Raw genomic sequence first — 21,423 nt, forward strand, 5'->3', positions numbered from 1 at the left:
GCAGTGTTTGTGTTGAAAGTGTTGGTGCATCATCTTAGTGCTTCCATTTAATGTGTGTTGACCTTCAGGGTTTAGACTGAAATTATTTTGTTGGTTTGTTCCCAGACTTGGGAAACTTTCGGTTGGTGTTGAGTTTCTTTTGTTTGTTGCATCATTCTTCACTATTTACGTGCAGATTGTAAACGGTAGGAGCAGTCAATTTTAGGCTACTACAGCAGCAATAAAGCAAATTTTTGTAGTCGACAATCGATAGTCAACTTATTATTGCAGCCTTAAAACATACAAGAATGTAACAACATGAAGTTGTGAAGTTATTACTTAAATAATGGCCTAAGTAACATTGCCCAAATAAATACAACCACAGTGCTAAATTGAAATAAAACAAAAGTTCAACAATGAAAATAAAATTTGACATTTAACATATAAAGTTAAACACAACAACTAAGGTTTGACATATTTCTGCTGTAATAATGTGCAATGATGGTTACTATTTTTTAACACCAATTTCTGATAGGTGCTTGTCCAACAACAAAACAATTCAATAACAAATACAGCTTAATTTAAAAACTAAGCAAAATAACTTTTTCACTCAAACATTTGCCGATGAATTTTCAAGGCTTTCTTAGGTAACCATGGCAACAGTTCAGTAGTGGAAGTAAAGGCAGCAGTGCTTCATTAAAATCAGCTTGAGTGCGCAGCGTGCCCAGCAAGAATAAGACCCAGCACCTCCAACAACACTAATTACATAATAATTAGCATCCACTAATTTTTTTGGTTGGTTTAATCGAATCGCTTCAGGACTATCTCCAACATACATCGCCGTGTCGTCTGTAGTAATAAAAACAACAGTATTAAAGTGAATGTGAGAAAAGCCTTTGAAAAATGTAAATGATAAAAAATTAAAGAAGGTGAAATCTACTCCAAAAGACTTCCCCTGAATCAACATCTGGCTGAAAATTACTGCTCCTCAGCAGTTGTATTTAAATAATTCAGAACATGTTCATTTAAGGTGACATGAGTAATGGAGGGCCTCCGGTTTTCTTTTTACATTTTTTTTCAAGTTCATTTTCAGGGTATATTAGTTTACACGAGGCCCTTCACATTTAATCACCTGTTTAAAGGTGCAGTCTGCAACTCTTAAAAAAGTAACTTTTTGTCATATTTGCTAAAGCTGTCACTATGTAAGCACAGCTTTACATCAAACTAGTAGCTTGTGTGAAAAAAACAGGCTCATTGAGTTGCTGCTCCTACAGTTTTTGGCAGATTACCAGAAGAAGATGGAATTAGCGACATTTCTGCTTGAAAGGTAATTACTGCTCCTTGATTTACATTATGTTTGATATGTAATTGTTACACTAGAACTCTGTGGTGCATGTGTTGTTCGTGTGTGCGCAGCAACCTCCATGTGGGCTGCTGTACGTGACATTGTTGTTGCTGCTGCTGCTGAGTTGTGTGCACATTGAGAGAGAGAGAGAAACGCTGCAGTAATATGCTTTTAACAGAGCATGTTATATTACTGTGATCATGTTGCTGTCTGGCTAACGTTAGCTCCTCTGAGGGAGGGACTTTGGAAAGTTTGGAGGCAGGGAAAGAGCAGCGGGGAGGGAAGGGGAGAGAGGGATCTGAGAGTCGCGGACTGCCCCTTTAATGGTGAAATGATTGTGAAAATGTGATATTCTTCAAACGTATATTCCATGTCTTACAGCCATTTCTGTTTCAGTAAGTAATTTCTGTTGTTTCCATCCATTTTTTATGGACACAGAAAATCAAGAGACCCTAATAATGTGCAGGGACCCTTTAAAACAGTCAAGTACAAAACCAGCAGTACAATGACAGATGTATTGAAACTTATACAGATTTGTAAATAACTTAGAGACCCCTGTGATTAATTAAAAGTGAATAATATTTATTTCTTACATCTGTGTACTTAAGATTTTTTTTTTAAATTATTGAACATTTTAAATTTAAATATCAATGGTGTGTTATAGGCAGGGTTGGGCAATATGGACCAAAATTCATATCCCAATATTTTTCCTCAAAATGGCGATGTATGATATTGATATTTTTAACTCAATAACTTAGAAAGACAATTCTGGGTTAAATTTGCTGATGTGAAATGCCACACGGGCACATTTATTAACAAACATCTGCACAATGTGTGCCACTTTTGGCTGGTTCTCCTCTAAGGCTCAACACGTGTGAGTGAGTTCTGTTGTGTGGCTTGTAGGGATGTAACGATTAATCGTAAGGCAGTTAAAAATCGGTTCATAGGTATTACGGTTGATGTCGATTATCTGAAAATTTAATCGCAGTACTTTTTTCAAACAGAAACAGAACTATTATGCGGTTTTGCATTGTTTACTATAAAACCAGAATTTAAATGAATAGGCTTCTTCTTCATTTGTATTATTCCTTTATTTATGTCATTCAAGATTTGTTTTTAGTTAAATTGCATTGTTTTGAATAGTTTATCAAGGGATTATTTTGACAATGAAAAATAAAAGGAAAATAGTACAGTATTTTCTAGTTTTTCCCCCCCAAAAAATAAAGGAATATTTTTCAATCATCATTTTTCTACAGTCCCATTTTGTAAAATAAATCGTGAGAGAATCGTATCGTGAATCCAGTATCGTGAATCGAATTGTATCGGGAGTTGAGTGAATCGTTAGATCCCTAGTGGCTTGTTTAGGGGATGGGAGGTAGCAGGACTCACTCAGAAATCCATCTGTCTTTGCTTTTCATGCTTTTCTAAGAAGTAGTGAAAGGAGCAACTCCTAAAACGAGTATTTCAATTATATCGTCAAAACTGATATCTTGATATATCTGGACTCTGGATATATTGCCGAGGCCTAGTGTGTTACTGTTAATAGTTCATAAGTACCCAAGCACTTTTTACTCAACAATTTAGCACGCTTTTTGAAAAGGAAGCATTATCATATGTTGTTGTTCAGAAGACATTACATCTCCCTGTAATCACATGTAACAGAAACAGATAATACAAGTTATGTGTGATTAGTTTATACATTTGATTTGCAGAATATTTAATTCATTATTTTCAGCTATTGGTTAATAATGAGGTAAGGCTGCTTTAAAGTTTAATACAGAGTGTCTAGAAGTTTGGGAGTACATTCCGCATACTCATACAGCAAACTACTACTTTGTTGAATCAAACTAGGGCTGGGCGGTATGACCAGAAATGTATATCACGGTATTTTTCAAAATTCTAACGCTTTTACAGTATATGACAGTATTTTTTTTTTCATGCATAATCAGGTGTTCACAGCATTTTCTACTGGTTGAGAGATAAATTACTGCATAAGATTGACTTAGGTTGGTCTATTTTACTGTCATGATGAGTGAATATTGTAGAAATATCTCATACTAGTAGTGATACAAGTTTGCAACAGCGGCCCAATGGCTCTTTGCCATGCTAGCTTAGCTTTAGCATTAGCTTGATTTCTAGCTTTACATTCGGCATACTCAGTGGTGTGGTGGTTTCTTATGGTGAATAAGGTAGCATTTTGTTTGCTGCTCCACCAGGACTATTTTCCGCGTAATAGGAATTCCAAATTGCTCTCTTTTTTAGTGTATTTCTGCCGAGATGCTAAGCTAACCGGGCCTCCGTGTTCATGAGTGTTGTTCTCCTGTAGCAGAGGCATGCGCAAGCAGGCACATGCTCACGTGCAGTTTCAGAGCTTTCAATTGTGTCTTTCTTATCCATTTACACGTATGAGATTACACCACAACTAACACCAGAGCTCTACTGTTTATCTTCCAATTTTGAAGTACAGCGTTGAAAAGATCTGAAATGGTCTGAAATGCAGCGCAAGGTAGCGTTCTGAAAGTTGTGTAATCAAATACCTTGTAACTAATTACAAAGCCAAACTTCTACTTGTGTTTTCAGTAGTCAGTGGACAGTATCGGCTATTACCACTTTTACTGATAGGTGATCAGCCATAAAATCCTGATGAGAAGCACCTTTTACGCCAATAACTCATTTAATAATGATTAAATACACACAGGTTTCTTTTTTTTATTATCTGTGTTGAACTTGATTGAGAAGCACAAGGCATTAGTTTTCCTTTGGGAGTATCTAAGCCACCTGTGCAGCTGTCAGACATCACACCAACTGCTGGTTCAACTTAACGAGTCCTAACAACCTTCTGTTTGCTCATTAGGTGGTTGCTTTAGCAATGGATGGGGAGTCGGAGCCAAACCCTGTAGTGGCAGATGAAGCTGAGGAGCGGGAGGAGCCCATTGAGGCCACTCCCTCTCCCCAGCAACAGGCCACGTCCATTGAAGAGGACTCCCAGGAGTTGGTTTCTATGACAACAGAAGAAAGCTCAACAAAGGAGGATAAGACAAAGGAGAACGATGATGACGTGGTACTTGTAGAAGAAGAAGAGGAGGAAGCGGCCCAACCTTCTGCCACGACTGGCTCCCAAGACACACTTAGCATAGATTGCCTGGAGCCAGACACTGATGTTCAGCCATTCACAACAGCAATGCCCAGTTCTCCCACGTCTTCCAGCGTGGCTGCAGCACCTCTGAAGTCCTCAGTCACAGCAGCAGAGCCAATAGTCATTGATGACGAGGAGGAATTGGAACAGAAAGACACTCCCTCCACCTCACCAGCACCACCTGCAGGCTCCTCAGCGTCACACTCACCCGGTGTGCTCAGTAGCACGGAGCCAGATTCAGAGATCCGGATATCCAGCGTCACCACGTTGGGCTCTAGAAGACAGGACGGCTCCACAGTCTCTGCAGCATCCACACCGCCAAACTCTGTGGATGCTCAGGAAGACCTTAACCTGATGATAACCTCAGTGACGTCTCTGCAGGGTGGAGACGCATCAGTCACAGAGGTGAGAATCACCTCAATTTACCAATGAAAACAAGAGGCGTGTTTGGTCTTGTAATCTTTAAACAGAAAGTCATGGCATTTAAAAAGTCAATACCATATTTACATGCACCTAAGGAGACGTTTACTGCGAACACCTTTCTTTGTTTTGTACAAGTGTTTTTAGCATGTACAGAGAAGATACATTAGTGTTTCGATTTTCTTAGATGTGCATAGACTAGAGATATTCCGAAATATAAATTATTTGCCGAAATCCAAAATGGGGAAACACCGAAATAAATGATTATGCCAATTATTCGTATCGTTGCGTTTCTGGCTGTGATTGTGTACTAACCTCACTAAAACATTACAACTAAGACATTGCAATTGCATGAATGTATAACATTGCTTCAAAGAATTAATCAATTAAAATGAAATAGGGGTGTAACAAAATAGTCATCTTACGATATGATATAGGGCTCACAATACAATATAGAAAATGACAAACATTCCCAATGTAGAGTAACAATGTGTAAAAAATCTTTGTTGATGAAAAAACTATTTGAGTGCAAAAGTTGGAGATGGTGTGTGTGGGGGGGGGGGTTTGCTCCACAAATAAAGAATGAAAACAAATTTACTTGAGCTGGGCATCATGGCCAATGGCCCATTTCCTGATTTGATTCAGACTAATAAAGTATTGAATTGATTAATCACAATTTGATTTTGATTCAGTATTGATCTGTCCACTTGATGCTACTTGATATTAATAAGATGTTTCCAAACTTCTGACTTACGTTAAGTTGGGGAGGCTGACGTAGCGTAGCTTCGTCTGTATTCGTCATGTTTTGAACTGAATGCACTCACGTTGAACGTGATTCAAGATGAATTAAATAGATTTTAATTCACTCAGGTTTAAAATAATTTAAAACTCTGTTATGTTTTTTTGTTGTTATTTCTCATTTCTGTAACATAATTTGAAATCCTTTGTCTTAGGGCCTTCATACTTTAAACTTTCCATTCGTTAGATGCCTATTTTAGTACTGCAGCAATGTTCTTGTGTTTGGAGCATCATGTAGCTTTTCATTTCACAATCATAGTCTCAGTGGAGTGGGCTGTAACTGTTATGTGAGCATTTCATTGTTTCCCGTGCGGTCCATCTTAATCTCTGCTTAGAAGACACTTTTGTGCTCAGATGTGTTGAATTACGGCTGCTCAACCATTGACTGCAGTGTTTACTTGTTCGCCTAGGCTTGATTCACATGCAGATGCTGTCAAAGGTCAACACTACAAGAAGTGCAATCTTTTTTAGACAGCAATAAAAAAAATTTTTTTTTGTTATTGCAATTAAATAAATTGCATTATTTTACTCCATAATTGTGACCATCACCAGCCCTCCCTAAGGAAGGGTAAGAAACACTTTATTAAAGGGAGAACATAAAAATAGAGGGCAGTGTTACACCTGGATGAGCGCTTCCCTGGAATCGAGGACGCAGCCCGCCGGCCGAGCAGCCCCCCAGATGCCCCCAATACACCAAGCCGAGAGGCAGCCACCGCCCCCCACATACACACCCGAGAAAGCACCTAGAAGCCAAGGAGCCGGCGCACTCCGCCCCAACCCCCGCACCCAATCCTCCGAGGGGAGGGCCCAGAGAGCCCCCAGCAGAGGGCCGCCCTAGGGGACGCCGCACCGCCAGCCCCCAGGCGCAGCGCCCCAGGTCACCCTTTTTTGACACTGCCAGCGCGATGCGCCTCAGTAATTGCTAAAGTCCCCCCGCCTCCCCACCCACCCCCAAGGGCCCAGCCAGACCGTCATGCGGCGCGTGCAAACCAGAGGCGGTACTTTGGGGACGCTCCGATTACAAGTCTGCTTCCTTAACCGTTACGCCACCACTGCCAGACAGGAAGGGACCAACAAGACCAATATTGTCAAAATATCCTAGGAAAATAAAGTAAAGACCAACAACAAAGCTTATTGCAAACAGTTCTCAATAATGCAACCCAAAGTGGTAGGAGGTAGTCAAATACTACTTATTTTCAAACTAAAGTAGTCAGAACACACTAATTCTGTCATTTACATGTCACACAACCTATTAATATGCACAGTGGATCTGTGGTCATGGTGTGTGGTTTAATACGGGAAAGCTCTAACATCTGACATTTGCGTGTAGGCCGTTGAGGTTCTGGCAGAGGAAAATGGTGTTCTAATCGGCAGCGCCTTCAGTCTGACTTCAGACACCTCGTCTGGTTGTCCGACAGCCTCCTTCAACCCAGGACGGGGCTCGGACTCTTTGGACCAGCAGGTGGTACAAAATGGAGACACAGGGACACATGATGGAGCAGGTAAGTGTTGGAAGATGTACAAACAAGCTCTCCTCATTTTTTATATAGTCCAGCTGATGAGCTTAAACTTCAGGTTTTAGATTAAATTTGTTTTTAAAATATATCAAGCCAAGTTGATTATGTAAACAATTTAGGAAACTTGTTCCAGTACAATTAACATTAAATCAAAAAGGTTGACATGCAAAATTTTTAAATTCCCTTAAGGATTCCCACCGCTAGTAAGTAAGAAGTTCTAGCTTCAGAGATACTTTTTTATCGACTAACAAATTCTCTCTTGAGACTGCATAAATACTTATTAATTTTGATGATTTATTGAATGATTATTTTTTTCACTGTAACTTTTAGTTTAAGCTAAATCATCCTGTGGCCCTAATTGGATGCTCTAGCGAGCTGGATTTAGCCCGTAGACCCTAAGTTGGATACTGTTTTAATAGTCTGAAGGTATTTTAAAAAAAAAAAAGATTGCTTGCTCAGATACTGACACTATTGACATGGCTTGTGTTCCTGTCCAGATACGTGGATCTCGCAATCTGCTTCAGTTCCCCGCAGCCTAAAACAAAGTGGGGTGGACTCACCTTCGCTTGCCACCTCTTTACCCAAACCCCCGGGCCAGTCTTCCTCGTCCTCCTCAGGCTCCCAGACACAGCCCAGGACCGTCAAGGTGATTAACAACTACAAAGTCTGTGTAATGTGTTCAGGCTTCATCCTGTTTATTGGATTCTACTTGCTAATAATAACTAATGATTGATAATGAACATATATGGGTTAATTAAAACCAATAAGTTTGAACTTCGATGTCTGTTTTAAAAGAAATGTTTCGACAATTTCGACTTTTCAGACAACTTGTGTTTACAATGTTTACAACAGTTTAAAAAACTTTCTTTGGATGAAAAGTGTATTAACATCTATAGCAGTTTGCACAATTTTATTTGTTTGTTTTTCTCTTAATTTTTAACCTTGCATTTTGTAAACGCAGTCACATTGGTTTAAATTTGAAGTTCATAAAAAGACATTTGCCAATACCGGTCGATAACAACCGTTACAGTTACGGTTTGGAACAGTTTTCTAAATGTCGGTTACAGATGCATTTATTTTCTTGAAAAACCTCACTGCAGGTAAAATGTTGTTTGTTCCAGGTAACATGTGCTAACTGTAAAAAGCCTTTAAAGAAAGGCCAAACAGCGTACCAGCGTAAAGGCTCCACGCACCTTTTCTGCTCCACCACCTGCCTTTCTGCCTTCTCACACAAACCTACCCCCAAGAAGAGTTGCACCATGTGCAAAAAGTAAGTGTTGCACAGTCGATGGGCTGATTCTAGGTTTTTTTCACCACCATACAAGGCTTGTATCAGAGGAGCTGAAGTTAACTTTCACTGATTTCTGTTTTCTGCATATGGATTGACAGTATTTTCACGACAGTATTTTAGTGTACTAACTTTGTGTGCTGTATGTTTTTGTTTTTAAGGGATATCACCAACATGAAAGGGACCATTGTGGCCCAGGTCGACTCCAGTGAGTCCTTCCAGGAGTTCTGCAGCACGGGCTGCTTAGGAGCATACGAGAATAAGCAAAATCCTTCTAAATCAGGCCTTAAAACCAAATGCACTGTCTGTGGAAAGCTCACAGAGGTCAGTCTGCCTTGTCCTGTTAACAAAACACACCCCAGTGTTTTTTTGTTTTTGTTGGAAGAAATTTTAAACAAACCTGACCTCTTATGTTTGGAACCAACACCCTTTATGCCTAGAGGCAGTGTTGCTAATCTGAGAATAAAACTTTTCCTTGCCTTGATTTATTTTTAGGTAACATACAAAAAAAAAATCTACTGAATGTAAACAGAATAAGGAAAATATTGTTTTTTTTATTATTATTATGCTCCGATATGAACAAATTCTAAGCCTTTACTTCATTCGTAATGTAGTGTTGTATAGTGTTGATTAGTTTATTAATGAAACAGTCTGGCCGTTGCTAAAATGTCACAGCATCATTCCTAATAAGTCTACTGCTGTCATACTCCCTCTCAGTAATCGGACCAGCTGGCACCCCCTGCTGGGAACAAAAGGAACAATCCATTTGACCCTTTTGCAGATTTATTTCTCTGACAATGATGGGATTTGGATTATCTCTGTGATGAGGGACAGAGACACAGCATCATTAAGCATTGACTGATGCTGATAGGAATTAATGTAACATGTTTAAATCTACTTGTCTGTATTTATATTCTATATATATATATATATATATATATATATATCGAATTGCTCCCTTAAGTATATGTTCTCTGATTTTATTATTTTACTGTTATATATTGACATAAAACATAAAAAATTATTGTGATACCTTGAAGATTTCAGTGTTGGGTCAGGTCTGTAGAAATGTGATAAAAGTGCTGCAGTGCAGCTTTTAGCACTCTGATTGCAGCGATTACCAAACAAACTGTTTAGAGATTTCCTCATTTTCACTGCATTAACAAAGAGGATTTTCTGTTAATTATTTGTTCTTCCACAGATTCGCCATGAAGTTAGCTTTAAGACTGTGACCCACAAGATCTGCAGCGACGCGTGTTTCAACGTTTACCGCAGGGCCAATGGTTTGATCATGAACTGCTGCGAGCAGTGTGGTGACTACCTGTCGAGTCGGCCGTCAGCAAACTATTTTGTTCTAGTCGACGGTCAACAGAAACGCTTCTGCTGTCACAACTGTAGCAAAGAGTTCAAGCAGGTATTAATGGACCTACCTAAGCTAATGGGTCCGTTATTAGGGTGACATTCATCTTTTGGGGAATTAAATGTGTTTTTTAATCTCGTGTCATCACAGCAATTTTTTCAAAGGGAAGAAAGAGTATAAAACATATTTAGGCAAGACAATTAATGGACTTTATATATGAGTGACTTATAGTCATTATATTATTTGTCTTTATTCTTATGGCTCAGTTGGAATAGAAAGAAAGGCCCTCTTTCACTCTCTCAGTGGAATTTTGTTGCTAAGCAATTATGCTGGTTGAAATTATATTTGTTTCCTAGCAGCAACAACAATGAACATTGTGCCGATACCACAATATACTGTAAACCCAGTCTGTCAAGTTGCTTTTTGCATATTTAGTTGTTTTTAGTAGTATGTGACACAGAGCTTCAGTTTAAAAACGTATTCATATTTTTAATATTTAAAAAGAAAAATGTATGAGTATTTCAGAAAATCCCTTTCTTGTTTGTAAAGAATGCAAAGTGGATGAATGACTAATTTCTGCAGAATGTGTTTTTTCTGACACACCCCGAAACAATGTACTAATCATCTGCTCAATAATATTACAAATATAGTACTTCATAATAGGCTTTACACTGATATATCGTATCGGTGGATATTTTGCATTTTATGCATTTGTGATCGGCTGTAATGTTTTAATACGCCGATCCAATTAATGACGTCATTGTTGTGATGAAACTTTCGGTAGATGCTCCCATTGCATTGTTTTATCGTGTCATTTACACCGAAGAGTTGTTTGCTTTACGTGACACGGCTTTATTTCACTCACAAAGGTGAAAACCTATGAGTGAACGGCAAAAATGTCTTGGTTAGAGCGAAGCGGCTGAACACCAGACTTCTTCCCCAGTCTACTGGCTCTGAAAGCGGGGGCAGCGTGCGCGTGTGAGTTGTTAGTTCAACTCGAGCATGTTAAGAGGTGGTGACCGGGGCATTCATTCACACTTAAAGGGCCACGCATCCACACTGACAACAAATGTTATGTTCACGTCCTACTTATAAATTCTTCAACTCTTCACCCCCTCACAGTCACAAGGTACCATTTGATTTTCCATCAATCTGTATCAGGTTGTACCTAAAAAAAACAAACCCCTGAATTTATATGATCGAATCAGTGATTGTTTTAAACTTTAAAAATCCTGATCGTGTAAAGCCTACCTCAAAATGAACAGAATAGCCTGAAAATGTACTGCTGAAGACTTAAAAGGATATCTATCATACCCCTTTGTTGCAAATAAGGAATTCATGGATAACAAATATATTGTTGTTCTAACCAATCATTATGGAGAGTTTCATTACAAACAACTACGAAGCCAACGTCTTTGAGCTTCTTTTTCGGTTTATTGCTCTGTGTTAGTTTAATAGTTAAATTATTATAATTTACAAAACATGACAACATTGTTCAGGTTGTTTTAATGCTTCACTTGTTAATGTCTGAGTAATCAATTTGGCTTTAAATAATTTCTTGTGTTGTTTACTCCTGCGTTAGGCCAACAGTAAACTTGCGAGCTGCTTGACTTGCAACACCCTCATCAAGACTGGAGAGGTGCTTCACAGCATCGATACAGGAGGCACTATGGGATCTTACTGCTCTGTCAACTGTATGAATAAAAGCAAACTACCATCCACCACCTTCCCCAGTGAGTATCAAGCATACTTAGAGTTTTTTGTGTGTTTTGACACACGATCAAAACAACACTTTACCAAAAAGCTGCAAACGTTTTAACTACAAAAACAGTAGGCGATCATTTATAAACAGTTCAAATGTACCCGTCAAACATTTATGTTTAGTACCAGCAACATTCTGATTTTTCATTGCACTAAAATTGTCCAAACATGGTCCTGGAGGGCTGGTAGTGCAAGTTTTCAATGTGTCCCTGCTCAAACACAGCTGAGAGGCTTGTTAGCGCAGCAAAGCTGCTCCAGGAGTGTTGGAGCAGTGTTGGAGACATTGAAAACCTTGTGGACTACTAGCCCTCCAGGACTGCATTTGGACACCCCTGCACTAAATAGTTGTATGGGTGACTGGGGGTTTCCACTGGATACGTCTCCGTTGCGCCATGGCACTGATCCGGTTTTTCCCTGCTGTCCGCTGTCCAGTAATCCGCACCGGTTGCGTTTTGAGTGCGCCACGGTGCACTCCGGTTGGACGACCGTGACGTCACGAGACAGAGCCGTTCTCACGATGTTTATATAATCACACAAGAATGCAGTTAAATGTAAGTGTTATAAATGCAACAATAAACAGATAAACAGGTCAGTGTTCCTAACGAAGAAGTACAAGAAGATTGGTCTCTCTGGATTTGTCATAGCCACATTTTTAGCAACAGCCAACAGAGAAGAGATAAAACTGCACCAATAAAACATGAACTAAATCAAAATTGATGCAGTTTACAGTGCAGTTACAGTAATAGAGAAAACATTATAGTAAATGTGACTTTGTTTTTACACATTATGACATTTTGGTGATGAAGTGTTTTATTTTGAAAAGTAACCAGATATTTACTTTCCGCCAAAAATAAAAGCCCTGGGTATATCGGGCGGAGGGCACTGGACTGCCGCAGCTGGGAAGGAGCAGACACGCACCGCAGCGGAACCGATAGAAATTAACACAAACCAAAGTGGAAACCTATCAACTCTGAAAGGACGCAGTAATTCCACTATCCATGTGTCCCAGGGACGCACCTCATTTTCCCCATGAAAAACGACACATTATGAACAACAACTTATGTTTAAAATCACTGTAACTAGCAAAACAAACCAAGCCGTCAGCGGACCCCTTTACGCATTAACTCAGTGCAGACTTGATCCCATTGAGTACATGCTAGTTTAGCCAACTAGCCAGTTAACGCAGATTTCATTTCAAAATGTTTCCTGTTACCGCTTATTAAGTGCACCGCCCTCCCCCCCTAAAAGCTTGTGTAGTGCAGTGATGCTCCGTGAAAATGTGATCAGCTTTAATCATCTTCAACTGCTCAGTGTTTGAACTGTTGTCTGGCTAACTAAGAATAACTCTGTCCGTGTTGTTAGTTGTTTGTATTCCAGCCTTTTGTCCGTGCTTTGTAGGTAGACATTCACAGTCAGCAAGCTACCTCAAGTACAAACGTTTCAGTGGGAACTTAGTCCGTCATTAAATCATTAAACCTGATCAGATTCAGTAAACCATTGATCCCTGAGAGGAAATTGGGTGACATTAATGCTGTTCTCATACATCTTTATATGACATATAAATAATTAAAATGGAGCAGTCAGAATAATCCATGTCACTACAATTTATATCTACCTTTTAATTGTATCTTACTTTATTTTTGACATACATTTTTTGTTTAATCATGAGTTTTTTATTTATTAGTATTTATTTTGTTTCCTCACAGGAGTTAAAAACTAAAATTTTCTTTAAGAATTTCTAAATATTTCTAAAAAAAAAAAAAAACGTAATTTAAAAAAATAAAGTGGAAAACACAGAATTTGGGGGAAAATAAAACGGAATTTGTAAAAAAAAAAATACGGATTTTATAGGGCCCTAAGTCAAAGATACAAACTTCTCAGTAGTAAGCAGTGATGTTGCTAGGTACGATACATTGTAAACATCAACTTATGTTTAAAATCACAGTAACTAGCAAAAGAAACCTAGCCATCAGCAGACCCCTTTACGTTTTAACTCAGCGCAGACATGATCGCCTTGTGTACATGCTAGTTTAGCCGCTACAACAATAATCAGCCAGTCAACTAGCTGCTTACAATACACCACAAACATACCTGCATCATTTTATTTATGTGATAGTTAAGTTAAATTTTTGTGCTATAAGTTTCATAGTGATTGACTCAGTTCATTTGATTTAGTTGATGTTCAGACAAGAAGATTTTGGTGACAATTTTTTGACTGTCATGGTGATGAGAATGTTTTGTTTGTGTTAAAATCAGCACTTTTATTGATAATTTATTTTTGTACAACAGACCATTTTGTTTTTATTTGAATTGTATTTGTATAATTTCAGATACATTTTGAACATACATGAATATATCTGCTAATTATAGCCATATCATATCACCATTAAGAGAGTTTAACACTACAATTTAAGAAATAGAAAGAAAGAAATTTTTTATTTGGGACCCATTGAATTTCCCAGAGACCCACTAAAATCACCACCTGTGGGTCCCGGGGACTCACTACATTGGAAACCATGGTTTGACTAGTGAACATGTCATGTCACGTGGGCTCATTTCTGACAGAGCTGCTTATAATAAACAGATGTTCTAAAGAACTATCTAGAAATGCAAAGCCGTCATCTAAAATAACTTTATAACAACACAAAAACTGCCTCTTTTGTTATTGAACAAAAACTCAGGCAGTGTCAGCTTATCGAAGCTGTTCTATGTTAGTGTGTACTACATGACCAAAACAGCATAGTTTTTGGTCTTTCCACCTTAAGGTCTCTCTTCTGCTGAAGTATGTAGATATCTTAGATCAGGAATCACCTTCTGTGACTGGTTCATGAAAAGGTATTTATTTGATTCTGGGTGGATGTCTGTAAATATATACTGGTCATGTGTGCAGACGCAGAGCCCGTGTGCCACTACTGTAAGAGGAACTCGCTACCACAATACCAGGCCACGCTGCCAGAGGGAGATGTTCTTAACTTCTGCAGCTCACAATGTGTTACCAAATTCCAGGTGAGGACTGGAGTTGTGTGCTGGAATTTGATTTTTTTTTTTTTTCGATCATGATAAAGCTGATAACTATAACCAAAGATTAACGTGACTATCGGTCCAGAAAAGCAAAAGTGCCCTTAGAACTGTCCACATCCTAAAAATTAGCCACATTTATCAGCCTGTAACAAGCTACCACATTCGATTTGTTCTCTCTGCAGAATGCTCCTCTCCAGACGGCCACCAACGGACAGACACCTTTGTCTACTAAAAACAGCATCCAGCTAAAATGTAACTACTGTCGGGGATCTTTCAGCTTGAAGCCTGAAATTTTGGATTGGAAGGTAGGAGAAGGACTCAATGAAAATCTAGGGCAAGTTTTACAATGTGCAAATATTTGACTTGTGAGGGAGTTTTTTTTTTATTTTTTATTCAAAGGAGCAAAAAGATTCTTACACAAGTATAATGCTAAATAGATTGCAGTCGCAATTGGGGCATGAATTTGGTGCTTTAATATTAAACTATTTAGTCAAACGTATCAATTTGAATTCATTGCTACTTTTTATTGGGGAAACCCTTAGACATTGTTTTTTTCAACACTAGACTAAACCCACCACATGTGAGGTAACTATACATTGCCATTTTCCTTGCACTCAGCGTTGCAGGGATTTGCTGGTGCCCATTTTCAGTTCAGATTGGGTGCAAGGTGAGGTACACAGTACGCCAGACTGTCACAGGACCACATAGAGCCAAACAACCAATTATACACCCATTCACTTCTGTCAGTTTACACACAACAATTAACCCTTGTTTGTTAAAATGCTATTCAGATTTATTTATACAAAAAATTTAGGGAAAAAAAAAGCTTTAATCCAGTGGGTAATGTTTGCAGAACAAACTTTTACTTTTTCTTAAAACAAAAACAAATTGCGTGGTTGATTTGAGTTTTGTACTTTGCTTTAAGCGTATTGTCAACTTTAGATCAAATTCTTAGCTGCACTCAATATGTCCTTGTTTTTGTTTGGGGTTTTTTATCTGCCTGTATGGAATTTAAACCCAGAGCAAGTTTAATTGATTTATTTTAAATGTGTTTGTCTTTAGGACAAAATCTACCAGTTCTGTAGTAAGGCATGCTGTGAGGATTACAAGAAGCTCCACTGCATTGTCACATTTTGTGAGTACTGCCAAGAGGAAAAGACGCTGCATGAGATAGTCAAGTTCTCCGGGGTCAAGAAACCGTTCTGCAGTGAAGGTGCTCACACATGGTCTCTTGATGATGTTGATGTATTTTTGTTAATTATTATTCTAACACAAAGGATCCACAATGATCCAATAATGGGACAATTTAACGTAATGAGTAGGGCTGGGTACTTGTTTTTGATACCGGCTCCTGAATTGACTCTAATCTTATTCAATCAATTATAAGGAATAAAGAATTATATTACGCATTATCATACAATTTTCCTATTGAAGCCGTTTTTTAACATAAAAAATAATCACGCCACAAGCGTGATATTAGGACATTAAAAATATTGCCCCATTTTCTCATGAATTACTTTCATGTCCATGAAAAATATTGACAATGCTTAACATTTTTTTTATTTCATTTAAAGTACAGTAACACTGTTTGCTGAAGTTAGACGAAGGAATTTTTGAAATCACTTAAGTTCTATCAGATCAAAATATCTCAGTCTTTATGAGCTCATAATCTGCGCATACTAAGTATGAATTCATAGTCAGCCAGTATGAGTATGGGAGAAATAAAGGCAGTTATCCCACAATGTCCCAGTGCTTTCACCAATTCTATAGGTGCTAGGTCCAATCCTCTTCTGTATCTATATGATCCCCCTTGGTAATGTTATGAGAAAATACTCTGTTAACTTCCACTGCTATGCTGATGATACCCAACTGTATGTATCAATGAAGCCAGGTGAGACAAATCAGCTATCTAAACTTGAGGCCTGTCTAAAGGACATTAGGGCCTGGATGGACCAAAATTTTCTTCTTCTCAACTCAGACAAGACTGAGGTCATTGTACTGGGCCCGCGACACCTTAGAGAAACCTATGCTAGCCTAACTGCCCTAGATGGCATTACTCTGGCACAAAGCACAACTGTTAGAAACCTTGGGGTTCTATTTGATCAGGATTTATCCTTCAACTCTCACATAAAACAAACTTCAAGAACTGCCTTCTTTCATCTCCGTAACATTGCTAAAATCAGATCTATCCTGTCTCAGGGCGACGCCGAAAAACTAGTCCATGCTTTTGTTACCTCTAGACTGGATTATTGTAATTCTCTTTTAGCAGGCTGCCCGAGCAAGTCGCTTAAGACACTTCAGCTGGTTCAAAATGCTGCAGCACGTGTACTGACTAAAACTAGGAGAAGAGATCACATTACTCCTGTATTAGCCTCTCTGCATTGGCTTCCCATAAAATATAGAATAGAATTCAAGATTCTTCTTCTCACTTATAAAGCCCTAAATGGACAGGCACCAGTCTATCTCAAGGAGCTTGTAGTGCCATACAATCCCCCCAGAACACTACGCTCTCAAAATGCTGGACTACTCGTTGTTCCATTCATCTCTAAAAGTAGTATAGGAGGAAGAGCTTTCAGTTATCAGGCCCCACTTCTCTGGAACCATCTACCAACCACGGTTCGGGGGGCAGACACCCTCTCTACCTTTAAGGTTAGGCTCAAAACATTCCTCTTTGATAAAGCTTTTAGTTAGGAACCAGCTCATAGCTCATAATTAAGATGCAATAGGCATAGACTGCCGGGGGGGGGGGTCTGGCATGCTCGGTTGGAGAGAGGTTGGAGAGGGCGTTAAGAGAGAGGTCATTTAGGTTAGAGAGGGACCGGAGAGGGTCCCATTCCTCTCTCAAACACTCCCTCTATGTCTGCTTCTTCCCTTGTGTGTTTGCTCCTGTACTCCTTCTGGCTTTTGTCTTGCAGGTCCGTGGGATCCTCAGTGTGGAGTTACAGAGACTCAGCGGCTCTGTCTCCACCCTTTCCTCTGCACACACCCAACACAGCATAACGTGGATGGCTGTTCATCATAGGAATGGGATCCACACAAGGTTCCTGCTGCTTAACAGAAGGTTTTCCTTGCCGCCATGATGAATTCATGTTGGGTGTGGGATACATATGTATGTGTATATACGTATATATGCATATGTGTGTATCCATAAAATGAAGAGTCCGTCCTTAAGACTGCTCTACTGTAAAGTGCCTTGAGATACCATTGGTTATGATTTGGCGCTATACAAATAAAGATTGATTGATTGATTGATTGATTGATATAACGGAGAGAGTTAACTTGAATTGAGAAGTTTTTGGGGGGTTTTTTTTTAATCAGTTTTCATTCATTTCAGCCAACACAGTACAGTAAAAAAAGATGTAGAGATTCCCTACTACATTTGTGAACCATTTGTGAATTTGTAAACTTAAAAAATAGCAGACAAAAATAAAGAATCAACATAGTATAGGAATACGCAAAACAAAACAACAACCAGGAAAGCACCCAAGAGGTTAAACCAGAAAATATAAAATAATAAGATGTTAAATAAACAAGATTGTAGTTAGTCTTTAAGACACATCCAATTACATGTATACATATCTACTATATATTGATAAAAATATATACATTCTCTATTTAGTCATGGATAAAGAAACAAGGGTTAACAAAAATCCTAAGTACCGATAAAAACAGTACAAACAAAAGGAAGTACATTATAAGTCTTCTCCAACCAAAACTCAGATATACTGTATGGTGCATAGTCAGTTTCTAGGAGTACAGGTACAGTACATGGTGTAAGCACTCAATGTGTTAAAGGAGTCGTTACCAACTATAGCTGAAAAATAGGAATACCGGGTCTCCATCTTGTACTGAAAACATCTTTCTTGAGTCTTAATACATAGTTCCCACATGACGTCACAACATACCGGTATTTGCCGACCTGACGCCATTGCTGTGGGCAGTTGGAAAGGGTTTAGCCTCTGTTCACAGCCAAAAGAGCACAATATGGTAGTTTTGTTATGGGTTAATGGGTGCACTAATCGCCGCGATAGTTCAGTTAAACGTGGATTTAGTAAGTGAAGTCAGCAAGTCAGATCCGTAACTTCGGGATAAGTATTGGCTCTCAGGGCTGGGTCTGTCGGGCTAGGGTGCAAAGTGAGGCTGGGCTCGCGCCATTGGTGCTCCTCCCTACTCCCTGGCCTCGCCGCCGTCATCGCCCCCCTTTGCCTAGAGTCGGAGCGGACGGGCGTGCGCGGGACGCTGTCCGGTGCCGGGCAGAAGAGTCCCCCTTCCTTCCCTCCTATTGAAAGCCTTGTTTACTTAAATTATTTTTGCATACCCTGCCTGTCACAAGCACTTTCCCATTCGCCGTCATGCTGTACACATCTTTCAACCAACCATTCACAAACTGGTTGCACGCCTCGAGTGATTTGAAAGCCTCCACTCTTCCATAGTATAAGCACTTTTGGAACAAACCAAATAGTTTAGAATGTCTATGTATGTTATAGCAGGAAGGTATTTGTGGTCAGCTGTATTTTGGTTTGACAAGCTTTGTACGGATTGATACTGATGCATTCCGTCATGCTGTCATATCTGTGTCGTTTGTTTATCTAAACCAGGGGTCACCAACGCGGTGCCTGCGGGCACCAGGTCGCCCGTAAGGACCAGATGAGTCGCCCGCTGACCTGTTCTAAAAATAGCTCAAATAGCAGCACTTACCAGTGTGCTTTTATATATATATAGATTTATTTATTTAGCTATTCTTGTTTAAATCACACTTACATGTAACTTAGAAATGACAATACATATATATAAACACTTAAAATGTAAAGTGTTTTTTGTGTTTAATACATACTTGCCAACCCTCCCGATTTTCCCGGGAAACTCCCGAATTTCAGTGTACCTCCCGAAAATCTCCCGGGGCCACCATTCTCCCGATTTTCTCCTGATTTCTGCCCGACATTGTCCGGGCGGAACATCCTTCACTGAGCGTCGTTTCCAGCCGGACAATAATAACGATTACACCGCATAAGAAGAGGTGTAATCGTTATTATTGTCCGGCCGGAAACGACGCTCAGTGAAGGATGGTCCGCCCGGACAATGTCAGTGAGGAAGTTGGGAGAAAATCAAATCCAACCATGTGTAGGGAAGTGTTTCTGTTATGGTTGTAGCCGTTGTTGTATAGGCTATGTTTAATTTTCCTTTTGTTGATTATTTTTATTTCAAGCATACATTGCATAGATTGATGGATAATTTATGCAATGTATGCCTTTTTTGTTTAATTTTATGTTATTTATTTTATTTATTCTACTACTACCACCATTTACCATTTGCACGGGTACTGTGGAATTTGTTCTTTACTTTATATGTGTTTTTCAAATAAAAGAACACTGTGAAATTGAATTTTTTCATTATTTCATTTTCTCTTTAAAAAACAAACTACCCCCCCCCCCCGCTCTTTTGAATATGAAAAATGTGCACTTAGAGAAAATATAAAAATAAAGTGTTGCATATTGATATTTATCTGTTTCTATATATATTTATTGTGAGAAATCATTGAGATGATCAGTGTTTCCACAAAGATAAATATTAATTATTAATAATAACATAGAGTTAAAGGTAAATTGAGCAAATTGGCTATTTCTGGCAATTTATTTAAGTGTGTATCAAACTGGTAGCCCTTCGCATTAATCAGTACCCAAGAAGTAGCTCTTGGTTTTAAAAAGGTTGGTGACCCCTGATCTAAACCACCTCTGTACCACTTTTTGGGTGGTTTACCGGCCATTTGTGTTGGTTTTGTAAGACATTTTAATCGTCTTTTGTGGAGTAGAATGCAGCGAAGCAGGTAAACAATACAAGAGTGCCTCCAAGCTTGCCCTCACAGATGGCGTCTCTGGGGAGGTCATGTGGCCTGTGGGAACTATGTATAGGTATGTATTTTTCTCCATATGATAGATGTTTTGGATTTTTTTAATCCAGATATCATAAGTAGGGGGGGTCTGGTTGTAACCACCTTAAAGTAATACACTTGAGGGCTGCTGTGAGCAGTATACTCAACAGACATTTCCTTGCTTTATCATTAATACCGTTGGGTGTTACACCTAGAAGCACCACTGTCTGTGCCGCTCCTTCAGGCTACAGTCAAAGGCAAAGAAGTCTACATTACATTTGCTTATTAAAGGGCACATGACAGCAAAATTTATGTTGATGCTAAATGTAAGTCCACATCCTAGTAAATGGTGCATCTACAAAATATTTTACTAATATCTTAACATAAAATCTTGTATTTCAGTTTCTTTACGTGTATTTTCGGACTGCTTTTCAGAGCATGACCATATATGGGTTGTGACGCAGCAGAGAGGACCGTGTGAGGCTCCATTCAGCTTCACTGCAGAGCTGAGAGCTCAGCCTGATGACACTTTTAGAGTTGGATAACATCATCTCATTACATCAACTACTCTCAAAGAGTAATCTGTACTGTTTAGCAGCTCATTGTGGGAAGACTTCTGCCAGTGGAGTTTACTTATTTACATGGAGCTTGTTGGCTTTGATAGCCCGAGCACAGACACCAGGGCTGCCGTGCCGCATCTTCTTTATATTGGGTTCATATCAAAGTGCTGGTCTGACAGTTAAAATAGTTTGTTTTCTCATACTGATGACTCTCCGCACATTTGTTGTGTGGAAAGTCTACATTCATTAAACGACTGTAGAAACTTCACAGATGAGGGCATCAGTGTGCACGGGTAGCACACAAGGCATGCACATGCTCTGCTCTTCCTGTAATATGGACATTGTGTTTTCAAGTTTCAGTAATGCCAT

At 39.1% G+C, this 21,423-nt stretch overlaps 1 protein-coding gene across 3 annotated transcripts in view; it reads left to right on the forward strand.

Moving 5' to 3' along the window:
- zmym2 (zinc finger, MYM-type 2) overlaps positions 1 to 21,423 on the forward strand; it is a 59,693-nt gene that overhangs the window by 20,764 nt on the left and 17,506 nt on the right. Inside the window, exons 2-12 of one of the 3 annotated variants that reach the window (XM_028435778.1) lie at positions 1,254 to 1,306; positions 4,179 to 4,865; positions 7,009 to 7,180; positions 7,693 to 7,841; positions 8,317 to 8,465; positions 8,645 to 8,807; positions 9,685 to 9,897; positions 11,426 to 11,576; positions 14,495 to 14,610; positions 14,808 to 14,930; positions 15,688 to 15,838. In XM_028435778.1, coding sequence (XP_028291579.1) covers positions 4,194 to 4,865; positions 7,009 to 7,180; positions 7,693 to 7,841; positions 8,317 to 8,465; positions 8,645 to 8,807; positions 9,685 to 9,897; positions 11,426 to 11,576; positions 14,495 to 14,610; positions 14,808 to 14,930; positions 15,688 to 15,838 — 2,059 coding nt within the window. In that variant the 5' untranslated portion in view covers positions 1,254 to 1,306; positions 4,179 to 4,193. The remainder of the gene's footprint in view (positions 1 to 1,253; positions 1,307 to 4,178; positions 4,866 to 7,008; positions 7,181 to 7,692; positions 7,842 to 8,316; positions 8,466 to 8,644; positions 8,808 to 9,684; positions 9,898 to 11,425; positions 11,577 to 14,494; positions 14,611 to 14,807; positions 14,931 to 15,687; positions 15,839 to 21,423) is intronic. The other 2 variants (XM_028435777.1, XM_028435779.1) reach the window with 2 other exon arrangements.

The sequence above is a fragment of the Gouania willdenowi genome, chromosome 21, assembly GCF_900634775.1.
Source record: "Gouania willdenowi chromosome 21, fGouWil2.1, whole genome shotgun sequence".
In the NCBI taxonomy this organism is placed as follows: domain Eukaryota; kingdom Metazoa; phylum Chordata; class Actinopteri; order Blenniiformes; family Gobiesocidae; genus Gouania; species Gouania willdenowi.